This window comes from Chrysemys picta, chromosome 7 (assembly GCF_011386835.1).
Source record: "Chrysemys picta bellii isolate R12L10 chromosome 7, ASM1138683v2, whole genome shotgun sequence".
NCBI lineage: Eukaryota > Metazoa > Chordata > Testudines > Emydidae > Chrysemys > Chrysemys picta.
In genome coordinates this window covers 39,574,833-39,599,546 of record NC_088797.1, presented here as the reverse complement: position 1 = coordinate 39,599,546, position 24,714 = coordinate 39,574,833, and the positions used below count along the sequence as shown (strand labels likewise).

The 24,714-nt window shown below is 41.8% G+C and overlaps 1 protein-coding gene across 8 annotated transcripts in view; it reads left to right on the top strand.

The window, feature by feature from the left end:
• The window catches only part of ATG7 (autophagy related 7), a 282,373-nt gene that overhangs the window by 44,648 nt on the left and 213,011 nt on the right, over positions 1 to 24,714 (top strand). For all 8 annotated transcript variants that reach the window (XR_010589424.1, XR_010589425.1, XR_010589427.1 and 5 more), the window contains exons 14-17: positions 11,538 to 11,741; positions 11,998 to 12,113; positions 13,440 to 13,515; positions 21,860 to 21,940. Coding sequence is in view for 3 of the 8 variants with exons in the window: in XM_065553113.1 (XP_065409185.1) it covers positions 11,538 to 11,741; positions 11,998 to 12,113; positions 13,440 to 13,515; positions 21,860 to 21,940 (477 nt within the window). In the remaining 5 variants the exon portion in view is untranslated. The remainder of the gene's footprint in view (positions 1 to 11,537; positions 11,742 to 11,997; positions 12,114 to 13,439; positions 13,516 to 21,859; positions 21,941 to 24,714) is intronic.

The following is a 24,714-nucleotide window of genomic DNA, read 5'->3' as shown; positions in this document are numbered from 1 at the left end:
TTTGCACACCCCCGTCCTAGTCTTTCATTGCTATCCAGTCCCAGGTCCACCCTTCCCAGTCCTGATTCTTTGTCCACCCCTGCCAGCTCCAGTCCCTGTACCCAGGACTCCTTCCCCTAATCTGCTCCCTCCCTGAAGACCTGGTTCTTGTCCCCTCTGCATTCAAATCAGGTAGTGTCATCTTCCTTGCTGCCTGGGCTCAATGGGGTCATTGGGAGGACAAGCAAGATAAGCTCCCTGCTCTCAGTGCAGGTGTCTGGACCTGGCCTGGCCCGCAGAAGCCCAGAGCTGCAGTTGCCGGGAAGTCCTGCTCAGCCTGATGCTCAGAGTCTTTGGGGAATTTAGTTGCAAAAACCGAGAAGTCTACTGAGCATGCACAAACTGATTTTTCAAAGTCCTGATAAACTTGGCCAAATTTGGGTGGATTTTCACAGGGATGGTAAAAGGTGCATCTTTGACACAAAGGCCACCCCTTGCAAAATCAAAAAAGGTCACCCAGAAGTTTTTAATATGGGCAAAACAAAGTATATTTCCCTAGCCTCATTCTTGGAGAAAGATGAGCCATTTTGGCTGAAATATTTTGAAAACACCTGACATGAAAAATTTCAGTTCAAATTGTTAAAAATTTGGAAAAGCTATAAGCAACTGAAAACAGAGTCTTATGATGGGATATGTGAGGCAGCCTTAAAAATAGATGGTGCTACCAACCCCTACTATACTACTGGTGTTTTGAATATGGGTATTCCCTCATATCAAAGGTCCTGTGTGCTTGGTGTTGAAATGAAGTTGTAATCCTGTATTTCTTGCTGTTGAACTGGCTGTGTTGTCACAGATTCAGCATTGTGATGTCACTACACAGGATTGAGGAGGAGGAGGATAAACAATTATATACAATAAGGAAAAAATACTCGTTAGAAATGCGCACACTTTTGAAAATCATCACATTCCCAGGACAATCATTAAAATCATTGCAGAATAATAATTATTCATAATAAACAATCATCTTACTATAGTGCCAGGAAGTTCTAGTTGGAGACCAGCATTATTTTATTTATTTTTCTATTGTATTCGATGAATGTATTTAAAATAAATGTGAAATTATTACAACATATGCCAAGGCCTAAACTTACTATTATCTATTTAAATCATTTAAATAAAATAACATAAATTTTAAACAGTACATGTTTGCTGCTTAAGTTTTAAAGAAGGATTAGACCACTGAACTGGTGGAAGTCACTGGCGAAGGATCTGGAACCAGAGTTTTTTGAAAACTAGCTTTTGATAGCAGTTGCCTCTTCTGCAGGTGCAGAGAGAATATTTTCTTCACTTCATCTTATTCAACTAGTTCAGTTCAATGATTAGTTCATTGAAAGTTAAGAATAAATTAAGAATTGAAAAAGCAGGAAAGCTTGTTTTCCTCTCCAAATATATGAATAAAAACTAGGTGTGAGAGGGTGAGATCTACTAGTTCTAAAATCTTGAAGGACATATTGACCAGAAACAATCAGTTCAATTCACTAACTTCAGATAATACTTCCTTTGTTTAATAAATCAGTTAATTTTAAATGCAAAACATGTTTTGATAATTACTTTTCTTCTATATCCAGGATATTTAAGGTACTTCTATATAACTGATAAAAATTTTAAATGCTTTTTGTGCATTTTTAATCTAATTCAATTTCTATCTGAATAGAACTTGGCACAAATAATGAGTAACAAAATTAATCATCATCTAGTAAATAAGAAATGTATCGTTTACCATTCTCTAACATAAAAATGTAAAAATTAGGAATCTGAATAAATGTAAATTAAGCTACATAATTGCTTAAATAAAATATGCACCTGGTTAACATAACGAAGCATGAAATTTAGTGTAAAGGCTATATTTTGTTGCAAATCAACATGTTTTTCTGATTACCAGCCAATGAGAATCCTCTTTTCTTAAGGAAAATAACTAGAATATACAAATGCAAAACACTATTAAAATCAGTGATTTAAATCAGTGTCCTACTTTTTGATTTAAATCATAATTAAAATTGATGAGTCAAATCACTTTGATTTAAATCATGTCACCCTGATACAAATATAGAATGTTTTAACACTGGCCATCTTTTCCTGAGGGCTCAAATCCTCTAAATAACTCGCATTATATTTACAATAATATACTGCAAATTGTTGAATTGCTTTTAAAACTGCCCATCTAGAGTGGATAACTTTACAGTACTTTGCTTGGCTTCACAGTATGCCTTTCAACATGCTAATTGTGCAATTAACTGTACATCCTGCTAGGTCTCATCCATATTTTTAGTTAAACCTGCTGGTCTAGTTGTTGAACCTATAATCAGTCCTATTACAGGCATAATGGGTGTTTTCCCATATCCATGTAGATATTTCATTTTTCATATTCAGTTCCATGCCCAAGTAAATCCCTGTCACATGCTTTGAGGAGAGGATAGAGTTGTGTGTTTCTTCTTAGAGTTCTTGTTCATGTCCATTCCAATTATGTGTGCGTGTGTTGCGTGCACGAACGTCGGAAACTTTTTCCCTTAGCAGCTCCTGTTGGGATGGCAGAAGAGACCCCTAGAGTGGTGCCCTTATGGCGCTGTGTATAGTACCCTGCCAGCCCAAACCCCCTTCAGTTCCTTCTCTCCGTCTGTGGCGGCATTGGAACGTGCTCTCTTGCTTGCGAGTGATCCCTTAGCAATCTAGTTTTACCAGTTAGACAGTTTGTTGTTAGATACATCTCTACCCTGATATAACACGAATTGGGATACAACGCGGTAAAGCAGCACTCCGGGGGGTGGGGCTCCACGCTCCAGCGGATCAAAGCACATTAGATATAACGTGGTTTCACCTATAACGCGGTAAGATTTTTTGGCTCCCGAGGACAGCGTTATATCTGGGTAGAGGTGTAGTTAATAAGTTAGTTAGGTACAGTTTAGTTAGAGGTGACTGGGATTTAGTTTCAGCCAGCAGCCTGGGGCTGCGGGGCATGCTGCAAGCCCAGGGGTTTAAAGCTTGCATTATCTGCCGCAAGTCTGTGCTCAACAGCAACCCCCCACGACTCCTGCCTTAGGTGTCTGGGGGAGGCACACCAGGTCGAGTGCTGTAAAATTTGCAAGGCCTTTTAGCCCTGCACTAAGAGAGAAAGAGACTTTCATCTTAAGCAGCTGCTCGTGGAGGCTGCATGACAACCAGCGGCGCCAGTATCGCCTGGTACTGGGCCCAAGCTCCTCAGTGAGAAGTGCCCCGGCATCGGTGCACGATTTGGCACCGGGCTCTAGAGATCTCCCACACTGTAAATCCCTGGCACCGAGACTACCAGCCCCGGCACCACTTAAGCTCCCTGGCACTGGCCAAGTGCCATAAGAAAGGGGAAAGAGGACGCTCCCCTGAAAGAACAGCCAAGACACTCAGAGAGGCTCCTACAGCTCAGAGACGGACTCTGTTTCCCCATCAGGAGCCGGCACCATTGGTTTCGGCACCCAGCAACTTCAGCACAGACCAATGTCTAGAGGAGGTCTTGGGAATCCCCCCTCCGTGCCTGACATATGAGGCTGCAAAGGGCCTCTTTGACCTGTCGGCGCCCAATCCCCTCCCATGCAGAGAGAAGCCTCTGGCACCGCCCAGACGGGTGCCGTCCAGAGGGAAACCGGCAATGGTGAGCCATTCAAGGTCACCGATCTGGCACCACTCACGGCACCGCTCCCGTTTGAGCTCACCACAGCCCCACTCCCTGGCACCGGCAACCCCACATGAGCTTATGGCACCGGATGAAGAAGGTACCACTCCCTATCCCGATCCTCTTGGCACCAGTCCCCGGCCCGCACCTCTCGGCACCCCATGGTGGCTCAAGAATCATCGGCACCGCCTTGGTCCTCCCCTTCACCCTCCTCAGACTCTGAAGCCAACTCAGGCCACTTGAGTTATAGCAGGCACCGGACCAAGAGCAGTAGAGTCCCACACAGCCTGGCAGCCGCAGTGGCTGCCTCTGGGGCAGGCCTTGTGGCGTCCAAAAGGGCTACTATTACCAACAACAGGGCACATTTTCTAGAGCCTCCAGAAGTCGGTGCCACTCAAGGTTGCCATATGAGCGCACCTCAAGGGCGAGAGAGACCACGCTCTCTAGACCAATCTTGGACCCCCAGCAGAGCAGCCAACAGAGGCAGGTCCATTGCCCACACCACTACCAAGAGACACAACCCCAAGACCTCAGGAGGCATAGTCTGCCTCTCAAGAGGCGACAGCCTTACAGGCCCTGACATGGCCCAGGACTATGGGAGATTACAGGAGGGTCAGGACGAGGGCAGCCATCCTCAGCACATGTCCTCATCCTCCCCAGATTAAGCAGTGGTGGGAACATCTGTATCAGGACCCCCACCTATTGACCACAGGGTCCATCAGGAACTTCTCTGCTGAATTGCCCTTAATATGGGCCTTCAGGGGGAAGAGGCCATCAAGCCTGAGGATCTGATGGTTGATATCCTGGCTCCAGAAGGACCCTCAAGGTTAGCATGGCCACTGATCAAGGCTATCCAGAGTAATTATAAGACAATCTGGAAAACCCCAGCTTCTATTACCCCGACGGCCAGGGGAGTGGAGAGAAAATACTTTGCCCCATCTAAGGGCTATGAATTCTTGTTCTCCCACCCTCCACCCTGCTCCCTGGTAATGTCAGCCATAAAGGAGAGAGAACGCCAGGGTCAGCAGGCCTCAGCACCAAAGTCCAAAGGGACCAAACGATTGGACCTCTTTGGCAGGATGGTCTACTTCTCGGGAGACCTGCAACTCAGGATAGCCAACCAACAGGTCATCCTTAACAGACACAACTTCAACTCCTAGAATGCTCTGTCCAGGTTTAAGGATCGCCTGCCGCAGGATTCTCATGCAGAGTTTTCTGTGCTAATTGAGGAAGGAAAAACCGTAGCCAAGACATCTCTGCAAGCCTCCCTCGATTCAGCTGACTCTGTGGTCAGAACCATATAATCAGGAGTGGTTATGAGACGTTCAGCATGGCTATAGGCATCAGGCCTCCCTCCCGAGGTCAAAAACACATTGCAAGACCTCCCTTTCGAAGGCTCTGGCCTCTTTTTGGAGCAGACATACTCCAGGCTGCATAGCCTCAAGGATTCCAGGGCTGCAATGAAATCCCTGGGAATGCATACACCAGCAACCCAGAGGAAGACCTTCAGGCCTCAACCTCCTCAGCAAAGGCAATACCAAACTTGCCCCAGACAAGACCCCTACCACAGGTGAGGCAGGACTAATAGATGCAGACCGTCGAGCAACGCGTCTAACCAAGGCCCAAATAAGCCCCAGTTAGAAAAAAGCAAGGGTTTTGAAGGCACGCACAAGGACAGCCTACCAATCCAATCCCAGGATCCCTCCCCACAGTTTTTAAACCAGCTATCCCACTTCTACCAGCTATCCCACTTCTACCATATAACATCGGACCGCTGGGTCCTACGCATGGAACAGGTGGGATACTCCCTCCAGTTCTCCTCCTTCCCTCCCATCCCCCTTCCCCGTCCTCCTTCAGGGACCCCTCTCACGAGCAATTCCTTATGCAGGACGTACGATTGCTCATTGATATGGGGCAGTGGAGGAGATTCCCAAGAGCTAAGGGGAAAGGGTTTTTACTCCCATTATTACCTAATCCCCAAGGCAAAGGGGGGTCTACGACCCATTTTAGACCTTCGCGGACTCAACAAATTTATGGTCAAGCTCATGTTCCGCATGGCCTTCCTAAGCACTATCATCCCATCACTGGATATGAGAGATTGGTACGCTGCCCTCGACATGAAGGACACTTATTTCTGGTGCTCAGACGCTTCCTACTGCTTGTGATAAACTGCAAGCATTACCAGTTCATGGTGCTCCCATTCGGCCTTTCCACAGTCCCTTCCCTTCCCTCCCCCCCGTGTTCACCAAGTGCATGGCGGTGGTAGCGGCTTTTTTGCGCAAAAGAAAGGTTTGAGTGTACCCATACCTTGACGATTGGCTGCTGACCGGGCGCGCCAAACACGGGTGCAGTCCCATGTTACACTGGTCAGGGACACCTTTCACAGATTGGGGCTCCTTCTCAACATAAGCAGGTCGTCACTCATATCGACCCAAAGGATAGAATTCATAGGGGTGGTCCTGGACTCAGTACAGGCAAAAGCGAGCCTCCCAAAACCCAGGTTTCAGGCATAGAACAAATTGTTGAGACGATATTACAATACCCCACCATAACCGTGAGGGGTTACCTGAAGTTAATAGGGCATATGGCAGCCTGTACTTACGTAGTCAAGCATGCCAGACTAAGTCTCAGACCCTCACAAGCGTGACTTGCATCATGTTACCACCTGGCACAAGACAGCCTGGACATGATAGTAACGGTACCTGGGCAAGTCCAAGAGTCTCTGCATTGGTGGCTGGAGCAACCAGTAGTCTGTGTGGTAGTCCCCTTCGCCACAGTCCAACCTTCACTGACGTTAGTAACACATGCGTCAGATCTGGGTTGGAGTGCACACCTAGGGGAACTGAGAACACAAAGTCTGTGGACGCAGGACGAGATACCCCTCTATATCAACGTGAAGGAGCTCAGAGCGGTTCGTCTGGCCTGTCAAACTGTTCACGCCACTTTGCAAGGTCACAGCATGACAGTCCTGACAGACAACACCACTGCCATGTTCTACATAAACAAACAGGGTGGAGCTTCCTCCTCACCACTCTGCCACGAAGCTCTTCTCCTCTGGGACTTCTGTATAGCCCGGTCCATACAGCTGGAAGCATCCTACCTCCTCGGGGTGAGGAACGAACTGGCAGATCGCCTCATCAAGTCCTACCAAGCTCACGAGTGGTTGGTCCAATCAGATGTCCTGCAGTCAGTTTTCCAAAAGTGGGGTTATTCCCAAGTCGATTTATTCGCCAGCAAGGACAACAAACAGTGTCTTCGGTTCTTCTCATTTCAAAATCACAGCCTGGGCTCCATCTCTGACGCATTCTTAGTGCAGTGGGGAGAGGGCCTGAAGTATGCCTTCCCTCCAATCCCGCTGATCCACTGGGTCTTGCTCAAGATACGCAGGGACAGAGTAATGGTGATTCTGCTTGCCCCGTCCTAGCCATGTCAGCATTGGTATACAACACTCCCTGAACTATCAGTAGATGCCCTGTATCCGTACTTGATCACTCAGGACCAGGGGCGCCTTCTCCACCCAAACCTACAGTCCCTGCACCTCATGGCTTGGAAGCTCCATGGCTAAACTTGATGGAGAGCCAGTTCTCTCAGCCAGTGAGACAAATACTTCTTGGCAGCAGGAAACCTTCCACTAGGTCAACTTACTTGGCCAAGTTGAAAAGGTTCTCCTGCTGGTGTGAACCCAGATGCTCCAGGTCTCTATCCCGGTTATTCTGGACTACCTGCTTCACCTCAAGCAACAAGGCCTATCACTTTCATCCATCAGAGTACACCTAATGGCTATACACCTGATGGCTATCTCAGCTTTCCATCTAGGGGAATCTGGGCACTCGGTGTTCTCAAATCCAATGGTGGTGCGTTTCCTCAAGGGATTGGAGAGGGTGTACCTTTACTCTCGATCACCAGTACCAACCTGGAATCTGAACCTGGTCCTTTCCAAGCTCATGAGCCCACCGTTCGAGCCCCTGGCCACTCGTTCCCTCCTTTACTTTTCATGGAAGGTAGCATTCTTGGTGGCCATTACATTGGCGAGGAAAGTGTCTGAAGTAAAGGCTCTCACCTCCAAACCCTCTTATATGGTGTTTCATAAGGACAAGGTGCAACTTAGACCACACCCTAGATTCCTCCCCAAGGTGGTCTCCCAGTTCCACATGAGACAGGACATTTGTCTGCCTGTGTTTTTTTTCCAAAGCCTCACTCGAGCCCGCAGCAGCAGAGCTTGCACACGCTAGATGTTCTAAGAGCCCTAGCGTTCTACATAGCGCGCATGAGGCCTTTTTGCACATCAACCCAACTGTTTGTGGCCATAGCCAATAGAATGAAGGCCTTCCAGTATCTTCTCAGCGCATCTCGTCCTGGATCACAGACTGCATTCGCACGGGCTATGAGTTGGCTAAGGTCCCAGCTCTGGCAATCGCAGCCCATTCGACGAGAGTGCGAGTGTTTTCGACCGCCTTTCTGGTGCAGGATTCCATCCATGAAATCATCAAAGCAGCTGCCTAGTCCTCAGTGCATATGTTTACAGCCCACAATGCCATCAACCAACAGGCCAGAGATGATTTCAGCGGTCGGCAGGGCTGTCCTCCAGTCAATCATTCCTTGACTCCTACCCCCTTCTGATGGCCAGCTTGATAATCACCTAATTGGAATGGACGTGAACAAGCACTCAAAGAAGAAAAGACTGTTACTTACCTCTGGTAACAGTTGTTTTTCGAGATGTGTTGTTCACGTCTATTACAATACCCACTCCCCTTCCCCTCTGTCGGAGTCAACGGCAAGAAGGAATCGAAGGGGCATCGGGCCGGCAAGGTACTATATACAATGCCATAAGGGCACCACTCTAATGGGCTCCTTTGCTGTCCTGATGGGAGCTACTAAGGGGAAAAGTTTCCAACATCCGTGCACGCAACGCGCATTCATCTAATTGGAATGGACGTGAACAACACATCTTGAAGAACAACAGTTACAAGAGGTAAGTAACCATCTTATCCTGAGTGTTAGGTTCCTTTTCTGACTCTACATGAATGAGGGTCTTAAATAGGTAATTACTGGCATTGCTCATCAGAACTTCTCTTTTTTGGATGATAGATTGCTTTGTGTTGCATTTCTATTTTCACATAGGAGTGTTTAATGAGTTACATTTCAAATCACAATTAAATGAAAATACTGAATAGTATTTCAAATGAAAGGAAAGACTGTTCCTGCAAATAATTACTGTTCCTAAGTAGTTTTCAGAATACTTCAATAGCTCTTGCTTGAACCTACTGTAAAAAAACACCTGGCATACTTGAAAACACAATGTGAGTTAGAGCCAAATGATGATCTTTAGCTACTGTGCCAGATTTCAATCTTAGTCACACCAGTGAGATCTGCAGTAATCTCGCTGACTTTAGTGGAGTTACTCTGGATAATCACTAGTGTGAGATCAAAATCTGGCCCTAAATTTATAAATGTTACATTAGTTTATAAATGCCCCAATTCTCCCCAGTTCCTTAAGTGAAGGACAATCTGTCTCTGCTGGAGGTAGTGATATGAGGAATGCCGCCTCTATGGTACGTTCCCCTAAGGAAGTTGGCAGAACTCTACTAGAATTTTGTCTCCCTTCCATAAAAGGACCTGTGGGGAAGCAATTTAATGAAAATTGACTTTCACTGCTTTCCTTTTTGTTTTAATATGGAAGTCCATCTGAGAGAAGTTCCAGGGGCAACAGCAACTAAGCTTGGTGCAGCTCCTGTAGGAGCTACAATGGCTAGAAACCATTGAAAGTTGGGGTCACTGGGTAGCAGCATGTAAGCAAGGAGCCTTGACATGTATTTTGACAAAACTGTCCTTCTCTCGGTGAGTCCCGCGTTTCCTGGCGGATTTCAGTAGCCTCAGAGGCTCACTGTGACCCTCCGGGTAGCCCTTCTCTCTCTAGTGGCAAGGGTCACAGCTTACTGAGCCATTTTCATCATAAGCCAGCAAGGGAGGTGAGATGAAGCTACCTCTCTTGCACAGTCTCTGTTGTCTCCCAATCTGAGTGATTAATCGGGGGGCACAGGAGGGAGCCTGGGCCCGCCCTCTACTCCGGGCTCCAGCCCAGGGACCCTAATAGTATCAGCTATGGTAGCTGACTTTTTAGAAACAGGACACGTATAATTCCCTGGGCCACTTCCCCACAGCAGCCCCCCACTTCCTCAAGATCCACTTCACCCTTACCTCAGGGCCTCATTCCTTGCACCTGATATGGTTTGTACTGCTCAGTCTCTCCAACAGCACGGCTTCCTCCCACAGCTCCTGACACATGCTCCCACCTGACTAACTGGGAGGCTTTTAACTAGTTTCAGCCAGCCCTTGATTGGCTTCAGATGTCCCAATCAACCTAGCTGTCCTCCCTGCCTTCTGGAAAGATCTTAATTGGCCCCAGGTGTCTTAATTGACCTGGAGCAGCTGCCAATTGCTTATCCTGGTGCCAGGGATTTGTTTAGCCTGTGGCTAATATATCTGTCTCCCATTACTTTGCTATAGTCATCTGCCCTTGTCCCATCACAGAATGTTTGTGCCTCTGGAAAATGCAAGCAGTGAAGAAAGGATTAACCCATCCCCTGATGGAAGAATTACCAAGAAATTCCAGGACTGAATTACCAGGATTGAAACTTCTGGACTATTCCACTCCTAGGCAGGAAGAACCTATGGGGGGCAGCATTTAGCCCACTGTTAATGATAATCACCTTGTTAGGGAGTTTATATCACTTCTAAATGCAGCTCAATTGTTTCAACAAGTCAGAAATTAATTTTGCCAGGGGTTTGTGAAAGAATCCTGCTAAAGTTCTTGTAAAGTAAATAAACAATAAATTGAAAACATGTATACAAATGTATGGCTACTGATGCAATCTGGATGTGAAGCTGGCTGCTGTATTTGTAAACAGGCAGACACATAAATCATACTTTTCAAACATTTTCTTAAATAAAATATCTATGCTTGTGTTTGATATAAATAGAAATTGACATACAGAAGACTCAGGCTCTCAAAAAATACTTTAAAACAATTGGGTCATACAAGAGCCCTTTCCAAGTTGGAGATAATTAATTGACAGCAGGTTTAAAACAAACAAAAGGAAGTACTTCTTCACTCAGTGCACAGGCAACTGTTGGAACTTGTTGCCAAGGGATGTTGTGAAGGCCAGAACTATAACTGGGTTCAAAAAGGAATTGGATAAGTTCATAGAGGTTAGAACCATCACTGGTTATTAGCCAAGATGGTCAGGGATGCAACCCCTAAACTTCTAACTGCCAGATGCTGGGAGTGGATCATGAGATGGATCACTTGATAATTGCCCTTTTCTGTTTATTCCCTTGGAAGCATCTGGCATTGGCCACCGTCGGAAGACATGATACTAGTCTAAATGGACCATTGGTTTGACCCAGTATTTATGTTCTGAATGTCTCATTTGAAGGGGGAGGGAGGTATATTTTTACACTTTTTCCCCTTTTATTTTCGGAACACAAATATACACAACTTCTTCCATAGAGAACCTTGTTTATTGTTTACCATTTCAGAAAACTCAATCCCCACCAAGTCTGAGCACAGCATTTCTGTAGGGCTCAAACTCTGCAATTCAACTCATTTCATTAAGCCTGATGTCCATGTTGATAACGGGATGCATTGTTTGTATTTGTTCATCTAACTGCAGATAGTATTTCTGAAAATATATTGTATGGAGAAAATTGTGGTCATTAAATACATGATTTGGCATTCTTTAACAGTTAACTGTGGTTTGTATTTTATTGTGAGAATAAAATTCTGTTCATAATTATCAAAACATATAAGCTGTCTTTTCTTTGGCTACATGTGCTCTTCTTTATTTTTTTATAGCTGGTCATCAATGCTGCGTTGGGATTTGACACATTTGTTGTGATGAGACATGGACTAAAGAAACCAAAGCAGCAGGAGTCTGGTGATTCATGTTCCAACAATGCCTCCGGCTCTGCTGATCTCCTGGGATCATCGCTCTTTTCAAACATCCCTGGCTATAAACTTGGCTGCTACTTCTGCAATGATGTTGTGGCACCAGGGGATGTGAGTAGCGCTTTATGCAGATAGTTATTGGGGACCCATTTCATGTTGTTTGTTTTTTATTGCATTAAAAATTATCCCTTTATGAAACCTCATTTGTCACTGTAAGTGATGTTTATAGCAAATCCCTTTTACTGATATTCAGAGAGATATTGCCACCCTGTATTCATTGAATGACAGGTATTAAAAATGTCTTGTGCAATGGAGTAGCCAAGTACTTTTAAGTAAGTGTTTGTGTGTGAATTGTTTTTCTTTGTAGTCCACCAGGGATCGGACATTGGATCAGCAGTGCACAGTCAGTCGACCAGGATTAGCCATGATAGCTGGAGCCCTTGCAGTAGAGCTAATGGCTTCTGTTTTACAACATCCAGAAGGGTGAGTCATATTTGAGGGGAAAGGGATGTTTATAGGACAAAAGGTATTTTGGGGAAGGAACAGTTCTCTCCGGTATTTTTTATTACACATTATGTAGACTTAGAGGAGTCCCGTAAGTTTTGAATATTAATAAACATATACAGGTATATCATGCAATGCAGACTTCATTATTACAATAATAGAGTTAGATTTTTGGTTAGAAAAATTTGCTATGTTCTTGTTTGAAGAGTGAGGACATTTGGCTTGCCTATTGCTTTTGTGCATTTGTTATCTTTAAAAGAAGTATTGAAAACATAACATTTCAGTAGGAAAAAAATTGTTGCTATTAATCTTAGTGTTCCCGCTGCATATTTCTTTGTAATGAGGACCTACCGTAACTATTAGCTATGAAGCCCATCAGGGGCTTCATTGTAAGCCAAAAAATTGTGATCTTTTTAGCTTAACCCAAAAGTTATTGGGCTTAAAGCAGAAATCACTGGGTGAAATTCTTTGGCCTGTGTTATGCAGGAAGTCCGACTAGCTAATCATAATAGTCACATCTGACCTTAAAATCTATGAAAAGAAAAATAAATAAAGGAAGTTATGATTTAGGTCTGAGTAAGTGATATGTCTCTGAAACCCTGACACTGGAAAGGGATCCTTGCAGGCCTGTGCTGAGTCTGAAAGGGAGCTTCCAAGTTGATTCCCTTGCAAGATCAAGGCTGTAAAGCGTAAGCTGGTTATGGAAGGAAATGTCCTAGAGCTGGTCTTCTTCACGCAGCGCACAATCAACTTGTGGAACTCCTTACCTGAGGAGGTTGTGAAGGCTAGGACTATAACAGCATTTAAAAGAGAACGGGATAAATTCATGGTGGTTAAGTCCATTAATGGCTATTAGCCAGGATGGGTAAGGAATGGTGTCCCTAGCCTTTGTTTGTCAGAGGATGGAGATGGATGGCAGGAGAGAGATCACTTGATCATTGCCTGTTGGTCCACTCCCTCTGGGGCACCTGGCATTGGCCACTGTCAGCAGACAGGATACTGGGCTAGATGGACCTTTGGTCTGACCCGGTACGGCCGTTCGTATGTTCTTATGTTATGTTCTTATGGTCTGGAAATGTTTTTCCCCCCATGAAAAATTTTGACAAAAAAGAATTTTTCTCTCTTGGTCAACAGTTTTCTGCAATTTTTTAGGTTTTCAGGTTTAAAACTGGAATGTTTTGGTTTTTTAACAAAAATGTTTTGTGAAGATGTATGTCATTTTCTGTCAGACATTTCAGAAGATGATTTTCCACCAGCCTTAGGCTTAGTCTTTTTTTCTAATTTTCTTTATTTGATTTTTGCCAGTGGTTATGCTGTTGCTAGCAGCAGTGATGACAGAATGAATGAACCACCTACCTCTCTTGGGCTTGTGCCTCATCAGGTCAGTGAGCTAGGAATAAATAAGCTTGTTGATATATGTAGCTATGGGGACTTGTACAAAATAAATGTCACATATTTTGTGTCTTGATAAAAACATGACATAAATGTGGTAGTGCAAAATGAGGTATCCTAACTGAATAAGGAGATATATGGCCAGATCCTAGACTGCACTCTGGCTGCTTTGTGCTATTTGAATCTGTGTGGAGGAGTCTTTTGGCAGTATACACTTGTGTCTTTGTCCCAACAAGCCCTAGCTGCCAGGACTGCCTTCGGGGAAAGGAGGGATGGCCCTGGATAGTCAGCATAAAGTAAAGCAGTCTTGAGATTGCTTTGCTTTACACAAAGAACCAGCAGCCAGCTAGCTTCAGTATTGATGGAGAAGGAAGCTAAAAAGATGCCTCAAAGCCACCTCTACTCACGCCCCTCTTCTCCCCCCCCTCCCCCCCCCCCCCCCCCCCCCCCCCGCGGCCCCCCGTTCCTGAGATAAAACATAGCTCAGCTGCCTCCCAGAATCAGGCATAACCCAAACACCATTATTATAAATTCCTCAGTAGTGTCCTGTAGGTTCTATTGCATGTAGAGAAATCATCTGGATCTTCACTTACTGCATTTCAGGGCTTGGGACCCATAGTCCAATCCTTTGTAAAGCTTGATACCACTCTACCAAACTAGCCACCAGTCTACCAAGCTGGCCTAAAACCCCTCTTGACTGTAATGAAGTGCTGAGGATTTAAAGCACAGCATTTCCAAGGTGATAGCCTGGCTTCCTCTTTTGTCCAAAATCCTATTTATTCAACAGTTTCCAATGTCCCTCTGAGAACTTTGGCTAATTGAGGTTGTGTGGAATCCTGAATGACATTAATAAAGGGCTATATCACGTCTTTAAGTGGCATTTGGAGTCTTTGTAAATTGTAAAATCAGACTGGACTTTAGTTTAATGTCCCAAAAAGAGATTGTAAAATTACTTGTGGTTGGTTTGTTTAGGTTTTTTGTAACTTCCAAAGAATTAAAGGGCATGATCTAAATAAAAGTACATATTCAGTTCAGTTTATGTATTTTAAGTGATAAAAATATCCATATTTCCTGTTTGATAGTTGTGGAGGTTTTAGGAGACAAATTGAAACAATTCACTTTCTCCAGGGATGTTTTTGTATCAGTCTCCTAGCACAGCATGCATATTATCTGAACTAAGTGCAAATAAAGATTTCTACATTTATCCAGAGGGGATTGTTTTCCTTTTGAGATGATAAGGAGAAACAACAGCCAAAGCAAAACTTCATTCTCTTTATGATCAAGGCATTCACTTCCAACGTGAAAACATATACACTCAAAAGTATTTGCTTTTTTTGTTAAAAAGTCCTGCCTTTTATTGAGAGAGATTTCTCTTTGTAATATTGTGGATATATCTCCTTCTAAGAGAAATGGGATAATAGGGGGGAAAACAATATTTAGTTGAAGTTGGGAGGAGAGGGAATGTGTTTAACAGTAACCACCTTTTTGAAGGTTAAATCTTCAATAAATAGTAATATAAAAATCAAATTGTAATATATTTGCTCTGACTTCATTGTGTATGAGTTTTAACCTTACACTTGTTACTATATGTATCAAAATGTCAATCTTAAGCTGGTGTACTCTGTAAAACAGAATTATATTTTCACTTTCTCTTAAATAAAGAATACTGAATCAGTATTAATATGAAAATAATTTCCTGTTCACTGCCTTCCATGTTTGGATGCAAGGAAGATTGCAATATTTCTTGTTTGTCACTAATGCTGTATTCTGCATGAAACTTGCTGTTCCTGTGGGTACTCTCCAGCCGTTCATGTAGGTCAGAAATAATAATTCCCATTCCCTATACTTTCTGCAAATGAAAATTGTATATATAACCTATAAGTAGTCTGTAGTTTTTGTTGCAAACCTTGCATGGTATTCACTTCTCTCATTGTCATTTACTGAACTGTATTCTTAAGATATGCCCTTCATAAAATATTAGACTTCAGACTGAGAAACCCTTAATTTAGTTATTATTCTTGTGTCAGACATAGTTTTGCTTCCACATTTTATGTTAAATTAGTCTTTTCCATCCAGATACCTGTTGAGCAAAAGTTTCTTCATTGGGTGTCAAATGTCAAAATATAGGAATCCATGTTTTCTAAGTACTATGGCAACTAATCCTATCGTGTATTGCTTATCTCTTTGAGCAATGCAACTGTCCAGCCATTCACTTACTTCACTAGATACTTTTTTCTGATTTTTAGAAGAATTTTTAAAGAATTACTTTATTGGCCACTCCTTTGTTTTACCTTCTTTAAGCCCAGTGAATATGCAACCGTATGTGGGGAAAGTATGGTAGTAGTATTTGTGTAGTTACTTGCTAGCGTTATTGCAACTTTTAAGATTTTTGTCTCCCTTCCAAAGAAGGAACTGCATTAAGTCAAGCTGTTCTTTGTGTGTCTAGTAAAACTACTTTTTACAAAGTGGTCAGAAATCCTGTGTTTATTACAAGAGACATTTGCACCATAATAGTTAGCTGTGTTGCAGTGCCTTCATGCAAGGTCAGCATTTTCTTTCTCACCCTGTCTCCCTGCATTTGGACAAAGAGTTCCCTGTTGGTTAAGTAGATGTAATCCTATCATTGTGCCCCCTTTGCCCATAGCATATCCCTTTAGTACAGCTTGATATATCCTCAGTGCAGGGCACAAGGATATCAACAGTGCATGTGTGGGCGGAACAGACATTGCTAATGACAAGCTCCCACCAGAGGTGCATGAGGCATGTGCACACACCTGAAATTGAGCACCCACAGGGAGAGACATTTTGAAGAATTACATTTAGTGAGAAGGGTGAGTAACTTCTCTTTTAACTAAGCGGATTGGAGTGTAGTCCTTAGTTTTTGGGTGCCCAATTTGAAACTTCTATGACCTGATTTTCAATTATGCTCAGTTCCACACCATTCATGTGTGATGCCTGGCTGCTCACATAAATCAAAGCTGACAATGTAATAAAAATGAGGCTTAATACAAGAAAAGAATATTTGATTGATATGTATCTATTTTTAATAGAAAATAAAAGTAACAAGTAATGTAGTTACCGGTACTTGCCTATATATAAATTCAGATATTGTATGTCAGTGCCACCAAGTGGTTAATTGCAATAATAAGCCACACAATTCAGAACTGAGATTGAAATATTCTCCTTAAAACTGTAAATAGTGATAGGACCACCTTCTGCCTTCAGAGGAAATCCATCAACGTACGTCTGAAGGCAGAATTTTGCCACAGACTATATGAGTACCCTGTGTTTGGAGACTCTCTATCATAAGAAGGTGAGTTCAGGATAATCTCAGCATAAGATCTGAATTTCTTTGTAGTATTCTTATTTGTTTGTTAAACACCAATGGTGTTCAAAACACAGAAGAAGAGGTAGTGCCTGCTCCAAGGACCATGTGATCCAAGTGGATAGACAAATAAACCCAGGGCATGGTCCTGTTGTATAGGTTAGTATGGATTTTAAATATAGTTTTATGATCAGTGCATGACACGTTTCTTTCTTAATTAACATAGGTTTGACTCTTGGAAGAAGGGGTTTGAAAGAAGAGAGGGTGATTGCCTTGTGCACCAGGCCATGGGTGAGAGAGAGGTGCAGAAATAAGGAATACCATGGAAGAAAATAGGAGAAGGAAACAAATTGGGCGATAAGAGAGAGGGTTAGGGAGAAAAAATAATTTCTTCCTTATCTGCATTTGTGAGCCTGTGTCAGAACATTAAAGTAACAGCTTGAACCCAGGGTCCTATGATTGAATTAATTTGTTTTATTGTAATATCAAAAAAGGAAAAGTCAATAAAGCTTTTACGTGTTTCTAATAATTTTGGCAGAGGACACCAGAATTAATCCCTGCCCACCAGTCACAACGTACCGTTACAGTAATTCTGAGATACGAGTGCAGTCTAATGGAACCTGGCATACCATAAATAACAAGGACCCAAAGGACACAGTACATGCTGAGTGTAAGGGCTGGTCCACACTGAAGTTACATCAGCATAGCTATGTCTCTCAGAAGTGTGAAAAATCCTCACCCTTGAGAGACTTAGTTAAGCCAACTTACCACTTGGTGTAGACAGCAATAGGTCGATGGAAGAATTCTACTGTCAACCTAGCTGCCACCTCTGGGGGAGGTGGATTACCTACAGCAACAGGAGAACCCCTCTCATTGCTGTAGTGTCTTCACTGAAGTGCTACAGCAGCACAGCTGTATCACTGCAGTTGTATCACTATAGGTTTTAAATGTAGACATAGCCTTCAGTGTCTATTTGGGCTCTTGCTTTTGCAATGGAATTTGACTTCATTGGAGCTATGGCAATTTACACCAGCAGAGGGACTGTCCTGTTGAGTCTTAGTGCAAGTCTATGCTAAAAAGTTAAGTTGACCCAGCTCCGTTGCTCAGGGCTGTGAAAAAGCCACACTCCTGAGTGAGGTAGTTAAGCCAGCCTAACCCCCAGTGTAGACAGGGTTAGGTTGACAGAAGAATTGTTCGATCAGTATAGCTATCTCCCTCTAAGGAAGGAGGATTAACTACAGCAGTGGGAGAACTCCTCCCATCGCTGTATTGAGTAGCTTCACTGAAGTGGTACAGTGGCACAGCTGCAGCAGCGGTTAAAGCATAGGCATAGCCATACTCTTACCCCAGCAGATTGTGACTGCTCTTTTTATTTTAGAGTAGGGATTTTCTCTGGTAGGTGGTGTTGCTCCTGCTTATTCTTGTATGTTCTTTTGTGTGCTGGTTGCTTGCTGTTGTGACCTCTAATAGCTCTATTTCATCCGTGCTTCATTTGCAATAGGTATTTTGAGAAGCATTTAGGGTCTTGTCCTGGGTTGGCTTGCCTTTTTGGTAGTTTATTTTCCAGGAGATGCTAAGAACAAACTGAATTCAGGAGCCTCTGAGGACAAATTCAACTATCATAGGTTATGTTGCCTGATATCTGGCTTGCCCTGATGTCATTTTCTTACAGCTGTATAAAGTTCACTGTTTAAAAAGTATCAGATGTGGCCATTATGTAATTTAATGTGCAGTTATGGCTTTGAAATTATGATTCAGTTCTTAGTAGACAGGTTAGCCTCTGCCAGTCTCTTGTTAAAGTGAAGTGTCTAGACTAAGCAAGTCTGATGAAATTGATGCCATAAATGAATTGTTGTGCAGTCATTCGGGGCCAGCTGCTGTCAGTATGAAATACAATATTTTTATGTTGAACTTATCTTTTTTTGTCTGAAAGGTTTTTATTTTCTTTTGAACTGTACTCCATCTGTACTGGCTTTTAATGTAGCTCCCCAAAATCCACTAACTGGTGTGAATTTGGGACCAGATTTTGACTCCCCCAGACCTCCTCACTTCTATTAGATTGTTTCTGTAGTTTGGCTAATGACATATTTTGTCCATCTGTTACTGTTACTTTTCTCCAAAATAATAGAGCAAAGATCCCATTGATAAAGAATGCTGTTGGGTTCAAAGCTTTATGCACAAAAGTTGTATGAGTACAATCTGTCTAATTTGCCAGTTCAGACCTTTTCCGTATGTTTTATGTTACTTAAAATATGGCCTTCCTTCAGTTGCAACATATATTTGATGTAAAGGTGGTTTGAGCAATGAGAGACACTTTTTTGATAAACTATTGATTGTGAGTAATTATATTGTCACACATGGCTAATTTAATAGTATTGTTACTGTAGTTACCAAAGCACATGGCAAAATCAATGTAGTTTATGCTAAAATGATGCTGTTACTTACTGTTCTCTGTTAGTATTAATCTATTACAACTGACCTGAGTGTACTCTGTGGCAGTGTTATGGGTTTCCCAGCATAACAGAATTACAAAATGGCCAACATCATCATGGTGAAAGGCAGTAATAATGTCAATACCTCCCAAGCATTTTGGAAGCATCTATAGCAGGAGTGACCATCAGAGATACCAGGGTGGTAGTGGGGTAAGATAATAATAATAATAATAATAATAATAATGTGTAAATATTAATGCAATGTAGAACCTGCTAAATAATTAGAATGATCTTGATATTCTAATGGAACACATTAGAAAGCAAGGACATTTAGTGTTGGAGATAACCCTCCATTCTCCTTGGGTACTGGAATGGTCTCATAAGTGCATGAAATCTAGGCATCAGTTCTAGCAAGGCTACTACATGTTCATGGTTTCTTCCACTACACTAGGAATAGCAGTTGAGAGGAATATTATTTTGGACTATGGTAAATTCAAATGAGAATGAGTTTACCAATGTGATTTGATGTTTAAAACTCAATTGATTTTCAATTCTGTATGAAGCAGAACATCCTATGAGAGACCAGGTGAGTGAGGTAATGTCTTTTATTGGACATGTTGTGACATATTAGACTTATAATTTTGTGGCTCCTGCCACATAATTTGTGGCATTGACTCTCTCCAGGCCTTTCTCACCTCTCTAGTCATGTCCTTTGTGTGATTTTATTTATATTTTGATAATGAACAGTTTAGTCTATGCTGTCCTAAATTTTCACTGTTCAGCAGGTTGCTGATTTTTATATTGATAGTTAATAGCTGTTTTTCAGAAAGGCTTGGGGGACACTGGAGGCTTTGACAGTCTGATAGAGGAAGTAGAGAGAGTGTGGAAGCTGTTTTTGTTTTCTTCTCCCCATGAGAGAAACTCAGGCTTTTGGCATTGAAGAAGGGATGGGTCTTCTCTTTCCCTCCTCCTTTGGGACAGGAGCAGATTTGACTTAAATTTGGGAATAGGAGGGCTTGAATTCCCTGTTCCCCATGCTGGTGACCTTTGAGAGCAACTAGCTGCCCCTCTGCATCCTGCCACTGCATCCATCAATGACAAATAGGCACGTTTCGGCTAAAATGCTCAGTAGTGAAATGGTTGACATTTAAATGACCATCATATTTCAGAGATGATACCCATTGAGGTGAATAGGATAGTTCACATCACAGAGAGCTATTGTTTGAGACTGTCTGCAGACAGGTTAACATTTCCACTTACGTCATTAGTGTACATTCAGATCTCATGCTGAAGGTTATCTTTTTAAAACATAATGGGTGAAATCCTGGCTTCACTGAGTGTTGTCAGTATCTACAATGGGGCTCAGATTTCATCCAATGTCTAGAGGCATTTTTCAAAGATGAAAATGTAGACTCTGAAGCATAGTTATGTGGCAATTAAAAATATAATGGAATTATGTAATCACTTATGCAGCCTCGCAAGCGTTATTTTGTGTGTGTGTGTGGAGGGGGAAGAATATGTTGCACAATGATCAGCTATAATAAAAATGTTATAAGAACTTCTCTAAAACATTGAATTAGTCATTATTTTTATTATTGTATTGTATTTTAGTTGTATAGCAATGGCACCCAGTCACAGACCAGGACCCCATTGTATTAGGCGCTGTACACGCGCACACACACTAAAAAGATGGTCTCTGCTCCAGAGAGTTTACAATCTAAATACTCAATCCACTTTAGTTTAAAAACATATTCCTGGTCTGAGCCCCTAATGGAAACTTCATCTGGGAAAGCAAACTAAGAAGATAATAGAAAAAAATCAGTTCTATACAAAGAATTCCAGTGTTCAAGCAGTTGATTACTTTAACAATTAGTCAAGTACAACATGATGTTAAGAATGAACTGCATTTACCAAAAAAGCGAGAAGAAAAAATGGGGCGAGAGGAAAAACAGTTTTGTGTTAATTATTTGTATTGTAATAGTGCTAGGGTTCCTCAACCAGCATCCAGGTCACTCTGTTGGGTTTTGTGCAAACATATTGGAAGACCCAGTCCCTGGCCCAAAGTCTTTACAGAGTGTACATTTTATCAGAACCAATTCTCTGGAAATCTTGTGTGGGTATTAGTTTTCTTTATACTTTTCTAATAAGTCAAATAGGTCAGCAGCGGCTGTTCAGTACGGGAATGCACAATGTTTACATTTTCAGATTGTAATTTTTATAAAGGGAGAGAATGTAAGGAAATGCACAGAAAAAAAGTTATGACATGGCTTTTTATTTGTTTTCTTGACATTAACTAAAAAGTTCAAACTGCAGGTGGTGCTGTGCCTCTGTTCATATTTAAATAATATTGCATTTATATTGTCCTACCATTACATGTGTCTGTAGAAAAATCAACCAATTCACATATGGTACCAATACAGATTTATTGTAGAGGCCATTAAATTAGCACCACCCTGATTTTGCAGAGGTATTGAATGATGTTCATCCTCTTGCTGAATGTGTCTAACTCAGCTAGAATTTTGGAAATACATTTGCTATAATTATGTGATATGAATGTACATTTTATTTCTTTCCAGATTCGTGGCTTTTTATCAAGATTTGATAATGTCCTTCCTGTCAGCCTTGCATTTGACAAGTGCACAGCCTGCTCTCCCAAAGTAAGTCTGAGTTGCTTGTATTTTATTTCTAAATATGCAATGTTTTACAATCAGGTCATGTGGCATCTAAGGTTGGTTCACTCGAAGACACTTCTTTTTCTTGTTTCTTTAGGATCTGGGATCTAACCCAATTCTTATTCCTATGTTCTGGCTACAGATTAAACCATTTTGGTCTCCCTCCCCTCTCCCTACACTATTTTCTGGTTTTCCTTGGGTTACATAGAGATGTCAAGTCTGTCACCTACTTGTTTCATGCTGACATGAATGAATACATAAAAAAAAATACATTATGGGCAATGTTAAGAAGTCACTATAATGGGGCTTTCCCCTTTGATCTTCAGTGAAAAGGCACCAAGAACCACATGCTGCTGTACTGTTAATCCAGAGACATTATGAAATAGTTTAAAGTGTACAGTGGAAGAATCTTTCTTTTTTTAATTATTTGAGAAATGATTTCTGAAGTTTGGTTCTGCCTCTTTTTAACACACTTGCACTGGGTGCCTTTTGCAATTAGGTAAAGTGTGAATAGCTGATGTTTCTTGATAAAGACTTGTATGTAGGGATAAAGTAAAAATTACCTTTATAACTTAACTGTGTAGTATTGAAGAGGCTGCTTAGTTTTCATGCTAGTGCTGACATCCTGACTTGACTAATGGATTACAGCAGTTGCTGGGATTCTGAGTTGAACCTTGCCAGAACACTGGTACATACCACTCGTGTGTCTGTGTGAGGCCTCTTCCTTGCTGGATTGTTTTCCTGTATTGTATCCTTGAAAACTTTCTTTGGCAACTTTTCTGGGACTGTGTAGTGTAAGTCCTAGTGATCTTAACTGGGATATCTCAATATGAAGAGTCAGTGGTTTAAGTCAAAATTTGGCACACACGGAAATGCTATTAATTCAGTCAAGTTTTGTGTACCCAGAGACTTGCTGCAGGAATTTCTTTCCATTCTCTACACTAAACTCATCCTTATCCTTCATATTCTTGAGGGGCTAGGAATTTTTTTTTTTTTTTTTTTTTTAAGATTTATAGTTCTGTCTTGCAGAAACTTCTGTTGATACAATATACCACTCACTCCTTTAGTGTAGTTTATATGTTAGTCAGGCCCTCAAGGACTTTTATGTGCATATTCTCTTCAAAAACTCCAGTGCTAAAATTACAAACTTGTAGTACGGTTGGGAGCACATCTCTACTCTCTTGAGTAGTTAAGCAATACAGTGGTTAGTTAAAAAAACAGTCATTTTCTCTTTATTTCCACTAGTATGTTTTTGCAGAGGTACTCTATATGGGTGTCATCCTAGGTGTTTTGTTTTATAAAAGAAAGTTAATCAGTTTATCTTGTTTATTTTGAAAGTACGGAATCTGATATTTCATACTAAATTTGTCTGTCCACCTAAGTAGCTTTTTCACCTCCTGTTCTTCTACCCTATGACTAGAGCTACTGACCACCTACAGCTCTGATGTGTGTACTCACACTCACACCCCCAACCATTAAATTAAATGCAGATATCAGTTTTTGTTAGCAAATGATTTCCTCTTGGTGGTCATTTAAAAGAGCCCTGTTTTACATAAACAGACCTGATGATTTAATAAAAACTGACTTGGATTTTAGCAGCTGTGCTATTCCCATAAAGATCACTTTTCATGCGGTTTGAGTATTAAATTACTTTTGTGCTGAAAAGGTTGCTTCATTGGTACATGTATTTCCTTACAGTAGAAACACAGCATTTGTTTATTTGGCTAACTCCCTTTATTAGCATAGGAGTATGTCACCCCTTATTATCTGGAAATCTGATACTAGTACTTTGAAATGACAAATCCAATTATATTTTCATGTTCGTTTTGTATGTGAATTTTTCTTAATGCATAAACTAGCATAATTTCATCATGGCTCACATCAGAGATGCCATTGATTTTATGTTCACTCTCCTGTGCTGTAAATGCTTTTGTAAAAGCTGTTTTTTTGGCATTATTTTAACCTATTTTAATGTTATTAATTTTCCTTCTTCTGTCCCCAGTCCCATTCTTGCATTATCATTTTATACCTCCTTTTAATAAAAAGAAAAAATTAAAATAAACAACCACAAGTTAAAATTTAACAGGTACAGCTGGTAGATGCTGAAGAGGCAGCTAAACTGCCTTAACATTTGGAATTAGATTTCATTTCACTTCACTTTGACCTAGAAGAGCCCCAGACATTCAAGCATCAAGTTATCCCTTATCTGTCCCAAATAGGCTGCATGCCAAGGAGGCTCTCATTTCTCTGAGGCAGTTGTTCAAGAATATTGGGATGATCACAGCAGGGAACCACGGTATTTTTTATTTTGGCCTGATTTTCCCTCCTATGATCTCCTCCAACCTTCATTAGTGCTAAACATGCTGGAATGGCAAGCTGACTCCTGCAAGATTAGTGACCCTGCACTTTCAGTTTGATAGTGGGTACAAAAGAACAGTGTTAGGGGTACACGCCTTATAGTGTCTACAAGTCTCACCACCACTGGCCTGAGGAGGAAAAGTCCCAAGTTCTTCAATACAGAATAAATCAGTTTATGATAACAAGTAGTGTTTTTCATGGGATAAAAGTTTACAGTTTATTAAATGTTGTGGAGATAAAGGTGTCTGTTTATTCTGTTTATTCCTCAGTTGAATTAGGGAGGAAAATCAGGCCACCTGCTCCCGGAGAGTGTTCAGATACTATGGTGAAGAGCACTACTACAAATGCTTAAGTAGGTAGATGGAACCCAGTCCCGCAAACAGTAATGCATGCACATATCT